The sequence below is a fragment of the Oculina patagonica genome, chromosome 13 (assembly GCF_052425735.1).
Source record: "Oculina patagonica isolate OP01 chromosome 13, crgOcupat, whole genome shotgun sequence".
In the NCBI taxonomy this organism is placed as follows: Eukaryota; Metazoa; Cnidaria; class Anthozoa; order Scleractinia; family Oculinidae; genus Oculina; species Oculina patagonica.
In genome coordinates this window covers 14,070,075-14,082,341 of record NC_135770.1, presented here as the reverse complement: position 1 = coordinate 14,082,341, position 12,267 = coordinate 14,070,075, and the positions used below count along the sequence as shown (strand labels likewise).

At 37.1% G+C, this 12,267-nt stretch overlaps 1 protein-coding gene across 4 annotated transcripts in view; it reads right to left on the bottom strand.

The window, feature by feature from the left end:
- The window catches only part of LOC144637237 (tRNA (32-2'-O)-methyltransferase regulator THADA-like), a 169,248-nt gene that overhangs the window by 40,587 nt on the left and 116,394 nt on the right, over positions 1-12,267 (bottom strand). For 2 of the 4 annotated variants that reach the window (XM_078496363.1, XM_078496365.1), the window contains exons 32-36: positions 8,851-8,973; positions 7,409-7,500; positions 6,321-6,410; positions 2,564-2,689; positions 1,268-1,387 (exon numbers count right to left, since the gene is read on the bottom strand). In XM_078496363.1, coding sequence (XP_078352489.1) covers positions 1,268-1,387; positions 2,564-2,689; positions 6,321-6,410; positions 7,409-7,500; positions 8,851-8,973 — 551 coding nt within the window. Of the gene's footprint in view, positions 1-1,267; positions 1,388-2,563; positions 2,690-6,320; positions 6,411-7,398; positions 7,501-8,850; positions 8,974-12,267 lie in introns of those variants that run through there. The other 2 variants (XM_078496364.1, XM_078496366.1) reach the window with 2 other exon arrangements.

The following is a 12,267-nucleotide window of genomic DNA, read 5'->3' as shown; positions in this document are numbered from 1 at the left end:
ATAGGTGTTCCATTCACGTAAAATTAAAGACAGTTTTAATTCGAGAGTTTCCAACTTTCGTTACCGCAACTATAATATAAGCCGGCTAACTTATTAAAATACGCACACAAGAATCCGTAGCGGCAAACTCGATGACAATCCTTGAAGGGCAAAATTATCAATTTCATTCACATAAAGCTATTGCATCAAGTATAATAAAGTAACGATCATGTACTCATGAATAAATGATCCAGCCACTTTTAAGTTCATTTGGATAAGGTAAACACGGCTTCAGATACAGTTTCGCATGTGCATGCTACAATTTATAATCGCGACGGAACAACACATTGTATTCTCTAAATATAAACGTCCTCGGAAATTTTTTTTGCCCAAACTCGCACTTTTAAAAACTCTGACAACATGAAGATTGTGCCTAAAGTTCCAAATACATGTATGATAATCATTATCTAAAACAATTGGTCAACAACTCAAAATACTGTGCATCGAGCGTAGACCAGTTGCAGTGTTTCATTGATCATTGCTTTTTTATTATAATTTTTGTACAACTTAGTTTCGCATTTGGACGATGTGAACAGACATATGAACATTAATTTGTATCTCCAACATAACGTTTAAGCAGCTAGGGCGATAAGTTAACGCTCTAAGAATAGCCATAGTCTGTGGTTGATCGTTGTCTCAAGCTGTCAAGGTATCTGTTACAAATCATTGTTCGAATTACACACTCGACACTATAAATTGGAAAATACTATTGGTTACTGCTCAATATAAATTCAAATAAACAACTATAAAGACTGGCGATAAATTATCCTACCAAAGCTACTAAAGGCGATACCGGAGCGAGATATTGACATTGACCACTTTGACAACATCAGTGGAACATGCATCGATAGGCCAGAACAATTATTTGCTATCATACCTTTCTCGTTCGAAAACCCGCTTCCTTGATCTTTCAATCTAGTAGTAGAATGCGTAGGCGTAGGTTCAATGAATTATACCTTCTTACTAAGATAACACTGACAAAATAATAAACTATAAAACACACAGCGAACATTCACTTACTTCCTTCCTCGCCATCTTCGATTTAGGTATCACGTGACGATTTTGGCGGGAATTTACGTTGACCCGCTTTTTTTTCGATCCGATCCAGGTTTTGTTAATCCGGTCCGAACCGATCCGGGTTTTGTCAATCCGGTCGGATCCGATCCGAGTTTTGATAATCCGGTCCGATCCGATCCGATCCGGGTTTTGTTAACGCCCCTGTACTTACCTTACTGGTAGAGAAAGGAGGAGCTTGTGAAGAACTTCAACTAACAAATCATCAGATACTAAGGGAACAACAGCTCTAGCAGACATAATTCGAACCTTGATGACCATACTTTTTCTACAGCTGAGAAATGCAGGAAGTGGATAACAGTTAATTAATATTGATAAAGCACTTACAGTTAATCTTGTAAAAAGACTTTCTTTCTAAAGAAAGTAAATCAATTCAGATAATACTTCAGAATAAAATGACAATTACATTGAAAGCCTGTTTTGTATGATATAACTGACATCCATCATCAGTTAAAAGAGAACAAACATGTGAGCTAAGTGACAAAATTTCAGTTATCCGTTCCCAAAGCATCATTCATTCTCTTAACTGCTTTTCATATAGATGGGAAAAAAATTTATGTACAATGCCTTTCTCTTTTAAAAACAGCAATTTTTAATTATTTGTACAGTGTAAGTTTGTCTCGTTTAACTTATTATGACAAATTTCATGCTGAAGACATTTCTCGTGTTGAATTAAAAAACGAACCAACAAACACTACAGGCAGATAAACAAATGACAAATGAATGCATGCACAAACAAATGAACAACTGAAGGGACAATACATGCACATTAAGAAAAAAGCTGTGTGATATTTTGCAATTGCCCTCTTGATGGGTAAAGTTTTATTAAAAGAATGAGACCAATTGAAATAACTTGTATTTATATGACAACCCCACTGAGATACAATTTTAAGAAGAAAGTTTGTCCCTAACGACTCGCCTTTAATATTCTTTGAAAAACCCCAGAGACCATGCATTCCAGTTTACAACCACCAATTTTTCAAAATATGGGTATTTCCCTCACTTATTGTATGACCATAGGAAAACATTGAAAAAAATTAAATCTTTTTATGCAAAATCCTCAACTGACTTGTGTTGACAGAAAGCTCATTTAATGTTATATCCTAGGGAACTGAAGAAGTGCATGTCCTTTGATAAATAATTGCATATGTAAACTTGCACAGAATCAAAGCGACTTGCATACCTCCCCTGTCACTTTCATGAAAGCCCCCTATGTTTATCCTATAGTCTTGACATATTATGATAATGTTATGATTGTGTATAACAAAACACAATAAAGACTATTTCAAAGCTACTACATTTGTGTACTTTCTTTGTGACCAGTAGTTCCGTAAATAAAAAAGGTAACTTCTTCATAAGCATTCAAATAAGGGAAAAGTAGGTACAGTGTAGCTTCATACATCAAAGGTAATTAAAAGTACCGGTAAATAGAATAGTTGTCAATTATTACCTGGTAACATAAGGTACAAACATTGCCATACTGAGTACTGTGTCAGCACCATCCATTGTTGACGGATACAGACGAGACAATATAACCAGGACAGGATAAAGGCTGGGATGGATGGCATTGTCCCTGCTTTGACATAACAAGGTAAAAGCTTATTTGAGATAAAAGTCAATGTCAGACATGAATTCCACAAGACTTTTCTTATCTTCATTAAAAGTGTGTGTGTTATATTAAGATTATATATATATTTAGTATATACCACACAAGTGAATAGTGCTTTTTGCGCATGCTGATTGGTTTACAAGGAGGTAATTAGCAAAGTACTATTCACCTCCGAGCAGCCAAAGAGAAAGAAACTGCCTTCAGGCATCGCTTTCTTTACCGAAAGTGATGTTTTGGTCCGCTAGTTATTCAACTAGTTATTCAACAATTATTCACCTCAGTGTCGTTGAATGTGGTGGATATTTACCTCCACTTCAGTGAAAAATTGTTAAATATATGAACCTCCTGGAATTCTTTTAAGTAAAGATTACCTTTTACAGTTTAAGTACATTAAAATTTTATTTTTTCAAAACAACGTAAAGCAAACAACAAAATAGAGATAAGCTTATAATTTTGCTATTATTACTGAAAAAGGTATTTCAAGACCGAAATTTAACCTAATTTGATTTTAAGTTAAAAAATTATGAAAGAAAATCTGAAGTTATGATTGATATAATTGAGCCAAAACATGACTGAGATATTTGATGCTAAAAACAGCCATTTTTTTTCGGTCCAAAATGGAACAGTTCAGGGAAACTTCAGAAAATGTTTGGAAAAAGATTTTGTGATGTCATACATGAAGTCTTTTGCGAGGCAGCACAGCATGCGAGGCAGGGCAGTGAGGTATGCAAGGTGAGACAGCGAGGCATGCAAAGCATACGAGGCAGAAATCTTTACTCCCAATAAATAGGCTAACTGCAAGCTACCTAGGCTAACTGTAGGCTAACCAGAGTACTATTTAGGCTATCCGAAGTGCTATGTAGGCTTACTGGTGGATTGCATGCCTCTTTGCCTCGCAATTTGTGACAACCCCACACATGCATACAGCAAGCTTCCCCATGAGCAGGAGCGGGAATTAACAATTTGGTTCAAGAAAGCCTCCAGCTGTTTGCGTGCTCTCCAAACTTCCCGCTTGCAGAATAACTGGATAGTGCACAGCTAAAAGCATGAGCTACAATTTAAGTTTACATGAGATATTGTGCGAAGCATGGCCTTTTAATATCACTGGAAAGACCAGAAATAGTATTGGAAAGTAAAAGGCAAATGATTGCATAAATTTAATGGCACGTATTTTGAGTGGCAAGGCGCTACTGGTACATCAAATCTCCTATGTTTACCCTTAAGGTGGCTCATAATAGTTTAGATATCCCCATCTTTGGCATTCTATTACTGCTACACCTGTAATGTTGAGGTTTAACTTTCAGAACATCCTTGTGAAAGTTTTACTTATGAACAAATTGTAGTGATTGTGACAACAAAATTCGTTGCCATGACAACTACAAAAGTGGTCAAAGATACCTTATTTCTGACCGTTTGAGGCTAATTACTCTAAAACTAGGCAGTAAACTTTTTGTTTTTCACATTTTTTTGTCTAAAGTTCAAAAGAAACAATCTGGCAATTTTTTAACAAATAACGTAGCTCCAAATGCTTTTGACAGATTTCTTTAAAATTTTGCAAAAATGTTTATTTTGTCGGTTGAATAAAAATATGTGAAAAGAAGATTTTTTACTAAGTAGGTTTTTAGTTATTAGCTTCGAAAGGTCCAAATAGTGTATCTTTAACCTCATATGACGTTGCCATGGAAACATATTTTGACGTCACCATGACCTCAAATTTAATTGTTCATTGGTGAATCTTGTTTAAGTCTGTGCTAAAAGACTTTCCTTTACTTTATTGGTATAGCTGTGATAGAATACCTGGCATGTCTAATTCTGACTAAACTATAACAAGCCACATCATGTTTAGCCTCCCACGCAGTCGTGCTTCAGGGCCGTAACCAGACTGTTACCATAGACGAGGCAATAACTTGCTAGGGGAATGCCCTCCAGAAAATTTTGAAATCTAGAAGAACTGGAACTCTTCCTTCGACATTTTTCATAAGCTATTTCTTGAGAGAAAATAAATCTTGCTCAATTTGGGGTTGTTATTCCAGCTCAGTGGCCTAATGGTTAGCGCGCTCGCCTCCGAGTCGAACGGCCTGGGTTCGAGGCCTGGCCGGGGCGCTGCGTTGTGTTCTTGGGCAAGACACTTTACTCTCACAGTGCCATTCTCCACCCAGGTGTATAAATGGGTACCGGCGAATTTACTGCTGGGGGTAACCCTGCGATGGACTAGCATCACATCCAGGGGGAGTAGCAATACTCCTAGTCGCTTAATGCTATGGAAACCGGGATAAGCTCCGGCCTGTATGGGCCACTAGGCTCGAAGCAGACTTAACCTTATTCCAACAAAACACATTTTGTTTTTAATTTTGGGTTAGAACCTAGACGAGGCAAGTGCCTCGTCTTGCCTCTTGCTAGTTACGGCCCTGTTCTTAGGGGTTATCGCGTTACACTCCTCCCCACGAATGCCTGCTTAACCGAGGCCAACATTCCTTTCCGCCACTCAGCCAATCAGATTTTACCTACCAAAGTCCGGAGGGTTGACCTAAGAACAAATGGCCATGAGAAGTCAGCTTTCTAATTTTAAGAGAAGACTTTGAATCGATTCACAGCAGAAATTGACAGACCTGACAGACCTCAAGTCATTCACAGAGCACATGTAACAGCAATACTTCAATACTGTCAAGCTTCATGACACGTACACTTCAACAACACTTAAGGTCATTAAAGGCAACGGATTGACTGGATTTTCAAAGATTCGTGACTGCCTTAGGAGAGTGCAGGCTTCATGACCTAACCATGGTTCAATGGCAGAAATCTATTCAAACAGAAAAGCATGTCCCTGATCTCCGAGCAACTGCACTAAACTTTCGTCTCATGAAACAAGTCCAAAGAAACCTCACATTCCTCCTGGAAAGTCACCAAGGAAAACTCTTTCAAAGCAGTTTTAAGTGTATACTGCAAAACAACCTTGGTTATTGCCAGACCTTCAAAGCAAATCACTTTCTGAGGAGCAACACTTTGTTATGTGTTAACGATTTGAAGGTGAAGTCATGCCAAAGTTTTGTGGCGTAAAAAGCATCTTTTGAACGTATGTACATCTTTTGACATCAGGAGCTTGCAAGATTAATTGAATGGGTGAGGGCAAGAACAACACTCAAAATTTCGCATTCAGGTTTGTCTACATGTGCGAGATTTGGGAACGAGATAAGAATGACAGAAAAGAGTACTTAGACTTAGAAGTACATTTGTGGGTTGAGTATACTAAGAGTCCAATGAATTGTTGTAGCTTCGCATGACGTAATGCTAGTACACTTCTTTGCAGTCCTTTAGTTATCTTATTGTAAGTGCCCTTCAAAAGGCACCCACACAGGGCAAAAACACGTTATAATGTTTTAACATAGTATAAAGAAAGTTTTGTCTATGTCTATGGCCCCCCAAGATCATAATCATCTTCCCTTCCAGTTCACAGTATTTGTGAATATCTCCATCTGGAAGTTTAAAGTTTGGGTCACCTATTGTGTAACAGTACATTTTGATAAACAGTGTAGAAAAAGACAACCTGTGTAAACAACACTACCAGCTTTTTAAAATACATTTAAGAAAACACCCAAACCTGTCAATTCCTTGACATGCAACTTGCAAATGACCCAGGAAAAACGAATGAAGCTCTGGAAATCTGGAGAAGAACTCCCTTCCTGTCATACTACAAAAGAAATCAATTGGTCCAAAATAAGTCACATATGTTGTTGAAAATGAATAAGTGATCCTTGCAGTCATGAACACAACTTAAGCAGTTGCAAAAAAAATCGGGCTTGCCGGAACTGGAACGCTGACCTCTGCGATACCGGTACAGCGCTCTTTAAGTCCTGACAAGCCTGATTTTTTGCAGATTATTTTTTGCAACTGCTTAAGTTGTGTTCATGACTGTAAGGATCGCTTATTCATTTATTCTTCACCCTCAGTTTAAATATATGATTTCATATATTCATTATTTCATGTTGTTTAAACATAAAGTTTCGAAAAGAAAAGAAAACATGAAATCCAATTAACGCCTCCTGAGAAGTTGACAGAGGGTTTGTGATTATTTTGCTTTATGCAGTACTTGGTTTTTCAGGAAAATATATAATACCAATAGTTGTATGTTGAGAGAAAATACACAGATTTGTTAATAACAAAGAAGCTGCCTTTACAATCCCTATTTTTTCCTGTTTGAAATTATCAACCAGGTAGTTGAAAATGTTCGGTCTGTAGTCAGACATGTTAAATTTTTTTGTAAAAAAGGAATTAAAAAGTTGACACTGGCTAAAAATATGGTTTTTGGACGTTTCGGCCACTACTGTTGCCTTCTTCAGCAAGATAAAAAATGCAAATGTTCAATGGCGTCCTGTTAAAATATGTAAAAAATGTGCGATAAAAACTAAATGAACTTTCCGAGTGCAACAATAGTCTCTAGAGCATTCTTAATGACACTCGACACTTATTTGCGTTAATTTAAGTCACGTTAATTTCAAATACCCGGCCTCAAGAGTCCTTATGGCGATGAGGATAAGTAAGTAGTAAGTAATTTCAAATACCTTAATTAGCACAAGCATTGTTTTCCTATAAGGTATATTGTTGGCAACATGATGAAAGTGGGTCCTGACGCACATTAAGGAAAATAATATGAAGGAAATACAAGAGAAAATAATAACAATTTATCACCAGTTCCTTCTAGAATGCTCATCCTTTCCTTGCTTTACTCCAAATATCCTGGTCACTAAAGCACTGAACAGTAACATGGATGAGTTGCGCACCTGAGGCAATAACCAGAAATACCAAATTATTACATGCAATTAGACACTTGCACACATCACCTTTAACCTACTGAACCACGTACACTGAACAAATACATGTACCATTGTAAAAAGTTTGAACCCACTAGTGTTTGGGAAGCTGTAGGTAAGCTTCAATCAATTACAGATGGCAACTTATTTGCACAGGTGTGCCATGGCTATAGATTTCGGCAAGCATGAATGCAGAGCTCCCCCTTTTATTAAAGGGGGAATTAGTACTGTCGCCCATATCAAATTGCTCACATTTAGACTGGGTATATTACAACAAAATATGCTCTGAATAAAAGAAACTAATGACAAAAGAAAATAAATTCATGGCAAATGAAAAGTAACGTACAGGTCTGGACTTGAATTTAAAGGGACTATGTCACGGCTGAATGAAGCTTATTTTTTTTTGTTTTGCTAAATACTTCTATGAATCCTATTGTTTGCAAAGGAATTACTTCTATGGTTCTAATTAACAAAACCATAGCTTTATTGAAGCCAAATTTGTCTCCCAGGCATTAAAATTTAAATTTACAAGCAAACGAGGTTAACTTTGAAAACTGTTCAAATCGCAATCTGTTTCAATCTTCGTAACCTTTGGCCGTCCGTACTTTCTTTTGTATTTTCTGTGTTATTGAAATGTCCCGACTCAACTGTTTTACATGTAAGAGGTTATTTTTATATTTCACTAACTTGATAGTCATTTTTCCAAGCCTAAATGTGGCTAAAATTTGTGACACAGTCCCTTTAAACCTGTACATGTGGCTGAATGAGGACAAAAAGCAGCAAAGAATTCATGGGAAGACATCAGTCGTAGCAATGCAATTCATGTTTGTTACCTTATATTTGGGTCTTGTCCTTTACTTTCTTACCTATTTGATTCTGAGCTTACCTTCCTTTCAACACAATCATTGAAGACATCCATGAACAAGTAAACCGAGGTAAACTGTTTCATTTGACTTGCACATTTGGGATCTTACTGAAACCGTTTTCGCTTGCCAGAATTTACATAGAATTCAGACCACTCAAGGGGAGATAACGCAACAGATATTTTGAAGAAAATTGCTTGTTTTTCTCACGCTTCATTCAACTCACACTGTTAACACTGGGCAACAAAGTTTTTCTTGGGACTCCCCTAAAAGTTTGTATGTCGCCATACACTGTCATCAGAACAAACATTTTGCAGCTCTATGGGTTTAGCCTTTTTTTAATTATGGGGCTCCAATAGTGAATGGGAATCCCACTGTTAACTAGAACTTCCCATTTTTTGCAGTGGCACAAAAGTGTGCAATTTTCATCTGCTCAATGAGGTGTACATGTACTTACTGCCCAGCTGTCAGATTGAAATCCATTGATAGCCACAACTACTCCATCAGATACAAAAGGAAACACTGCTTCACCAAGTTTAGTTTCTCGGTACAAGGCACGGAGAATGTTGTTAGCATGAACCTATGAAGGAAAACATAACCTGTTGAAAACGCACCTTCAAACGTGATTTTATAACTATTTCTAATTACAGGTACAAAAGTAATAAATATACAAAAATTATGTTAGTAATGACCTCCAGCTGTTTTCGTGTTGTGGAAATAAGTGTTCATTCAACACAATAAAAAATTACTAATTAAAACCTTATTAAGTATTAAGAAGGTTCACAACAATCAATAACTAAAGAAACCTTACATCTGTTGACTACTCTGTAAGCAAATTTCCAGTGTAAAATATGAAAACACATTCCTTTTGTTTTTAAGCTTGACGATACTCCATATTTTTAAGGAAAATGTCATAAATAATAATTTAACTATTTATTTATTTATCAAATAGACACCTCATAAAGCTAATATTGGGAGGCATGGTGGCCTAATGGTTAGTGCGCCAGACTCCGAATTGAGCGGTCAGGGTTCTAGTGCTGGCCGGGGCTCATTGTGTTGTGTTTTTGGGAAAGACACTTTACTCTCAAAGTGCCTCTCTCCACCCAGGTGTATAAATGGGTACCGGCGACATAATGCAGGGGGCAGGTACACTGCGATGGAATAGCATCGCATTCAGGGGGGAATAGAAATATTCCTAGCTGCTTAATGCTACAGAAACCGGGATCAGCTCTGGCAGTATTGGCGGCTTGGCTCGAAGCTTCCCTTTATATTATTCAAAGAAACCGGGATTAAAAACACTTGCAGATACTGTCATGTTTAAGCTAGCATAATTAGCATACATTATGTTGCACATGGTCTGCTGAATAAAGAATCTAAATATGATGCTGTTTAACAAATGGTAAACGCCATAGCGTACACTATTGAGTTATTGATGAATGCAGGAGGTAGCTACAGTATAAGCTAAAAGAAGCGTAACTGAGAATCTAGCGACTATAGCTTCCTGAGTGCTAAGTAAGCCTCCCAAGTACATCTATAACTCAATAGTGTATGCTATGGTGTTAACCGTTTGTTTTATAGCACAACTTTTGGGCGATTTATTACAGTTTTTTGAGGTAAAAAATGCATGTAGCGCTCATGTAAATGCTGATGAAAACAAAGGTTGTGGGTTAAAAAAAAAAAATACTTCGCATTTGCATTTCTCTTCAACGTTTATCATGACTTCAAACCAGGATACGTCTTTCAGGTCTTTGTCCGATTATGTTGTTTTTTGACGGCTTTTATTTCGATTTTATTGTTGTTGTCAGGAGTATTTCTTCCTCATTTGCCAAGTTTAATTTAAACATGCCTTCAAACTACAGCGCTTTCTAGATAGTAAAGTTTTAATAAATTAAACATGTTGGACATTCTTTGTTTTTATTAAAATCTTAACTATCGTTTATCTGAATTCAAAGCTGTGGAATCAACTGGTTCCAATTGCGGCATCTCGCGGCAGTAGCAGGGCCGTACGCTTTTCTAGTAGGGCCGTACGTGTTTTTCCGGCCCTGCTACAGCGAGGCGTACGGCCCTCATACGGGACTTTTTTTCATATGGTTTTCCAAGGAAATTGCGCGCGGGTCCGTACGGGTCATATGATAAAAAATTTTATTGAACACTCCTAAAAAGGTTTTTCAGTGAACAATACAGTACAGGAAGTTGAATAAAATGTAAAATTTAAAATATGTACACTTGTTATATATTATAAAAAATAAAAAGAAATAGAAAGAAAAATGAAAGAAATAAGAAAAAAAATTAATTTAAAAACTTGCTGAGAAGCTTTGTCTTGAGAGTTTTCTTAAAATTTGCATGACTCTCGCATAGCTTCAAGTCTTTGTCTAAAGAGTTCCATAGCTTTACCATTCTGTAATAAAAAGACTTCTGGCCAGCAGTGGTTTTGCACATGGGAATATTCAGTGGTTGTGAATTTCTTGTGGTTCTGCTTGATATTTGTTGCCTTTTGACAAATTGCAAATTCAGATAGGTCGGGGCACAGCCCATTCTCCATTAAAAAGCGAAAACAGCGTCTCGGAGGTAAAGCTGCTTTTTACCGGAAGCCACCTTATCATGCCCACATAAAGGGCTAACCCAGATACAACCGCTCTCGTGTGGCTTTGATAGCTCAGTGGTAGAGCATTGCACAGGTAATGCAAAGGTTGTGGATTCAAATCGCGGTCATAGCCTGAAAAATTTTTCAAGTTTTTTCAGTAGTATGACCGCATTCACGTTTATCACATATGTTGATGAAAACCTAAAAGAAACAACAAACTTTTTGAATTTTTGATTTCAGATGTGCCTTATGCCTAAAAGTCTTTCAGCACAATGGGCAGATGGATGTTCTTATGTTTAGCTTTTAAAATTCACAGGAAAAAACAGAAAATATGTATAAACTTGTGAAATAGCAGCACTTTCTTGTTCCATGTTGCATCTGATCAGTGTACGCACTCAGGTTGAAGGTATACATAAAGAGCAAATAGTAGGTGGTAAATTAACTAATCAGAGCACATGCTCAACCTGTGCTATAAATGTGTGCTGAGTCTAAGTGAAAAACATTAGCTGGCACCAGGAGTAAAATAGATTCATTTAAGCCACTGGAAGCTTTGCACCTTCAAGGAAATCCTAGTAAAAACTGGAGTACATTGATTCATTTGTTTGCGCATGACCTCTTTTCTTTTTGACAGGAAAGATAAAAGAGGATGACAACTTTCCATGCCCAATACTGCTTCACATGATTATTGAAGAAGCGCTGAAAACTATTAATACTTTCAAATTCGCTACTGGTGAGGACCTAAACAAGATTTCTGTTCTAAAGAGATGTCAGAGATACCCAACTGAAAGAACAACTGCTCTGTGAATCATCAGACCTTACACTGGAAAAAGCAGCAAGTATTTGCAGAATGGGCAAAGCAAGCTCAAATGAAATAAAGGAATTGGACGATTCTGACAAGTCAAAGACTCGGCTTTGTGACTTGTTTAAGACTACAGACCAGTAGCCGAAAGAACGTTTTTAACCAAATTACAGGAGCATTTCTGTTCATTTGGTCAAAACAAGTTCAATTTAAGATGACTAAAACCACCGCTTCGAAAATTACCATTCAACAGTTTGAATTGTGGCACTAAATACCAACCAAAATCCTGTCCTGCAGTTGTGAGGCTTTGTCTTGTCTGTAAAAGAAAAGATCACTTCGCTAAAGTGTGTCCTCAAATGAAATCTCACATAATTATATGCGCAGTCACCCTGAGCAATAAAGGCGCCATTGGTGGAGTTGAGTCTGGAGTTCAACAGTCAAATCATTGAGATCAAGAATTAATTGTTTATCGGAATAGTGACTAGTGCACT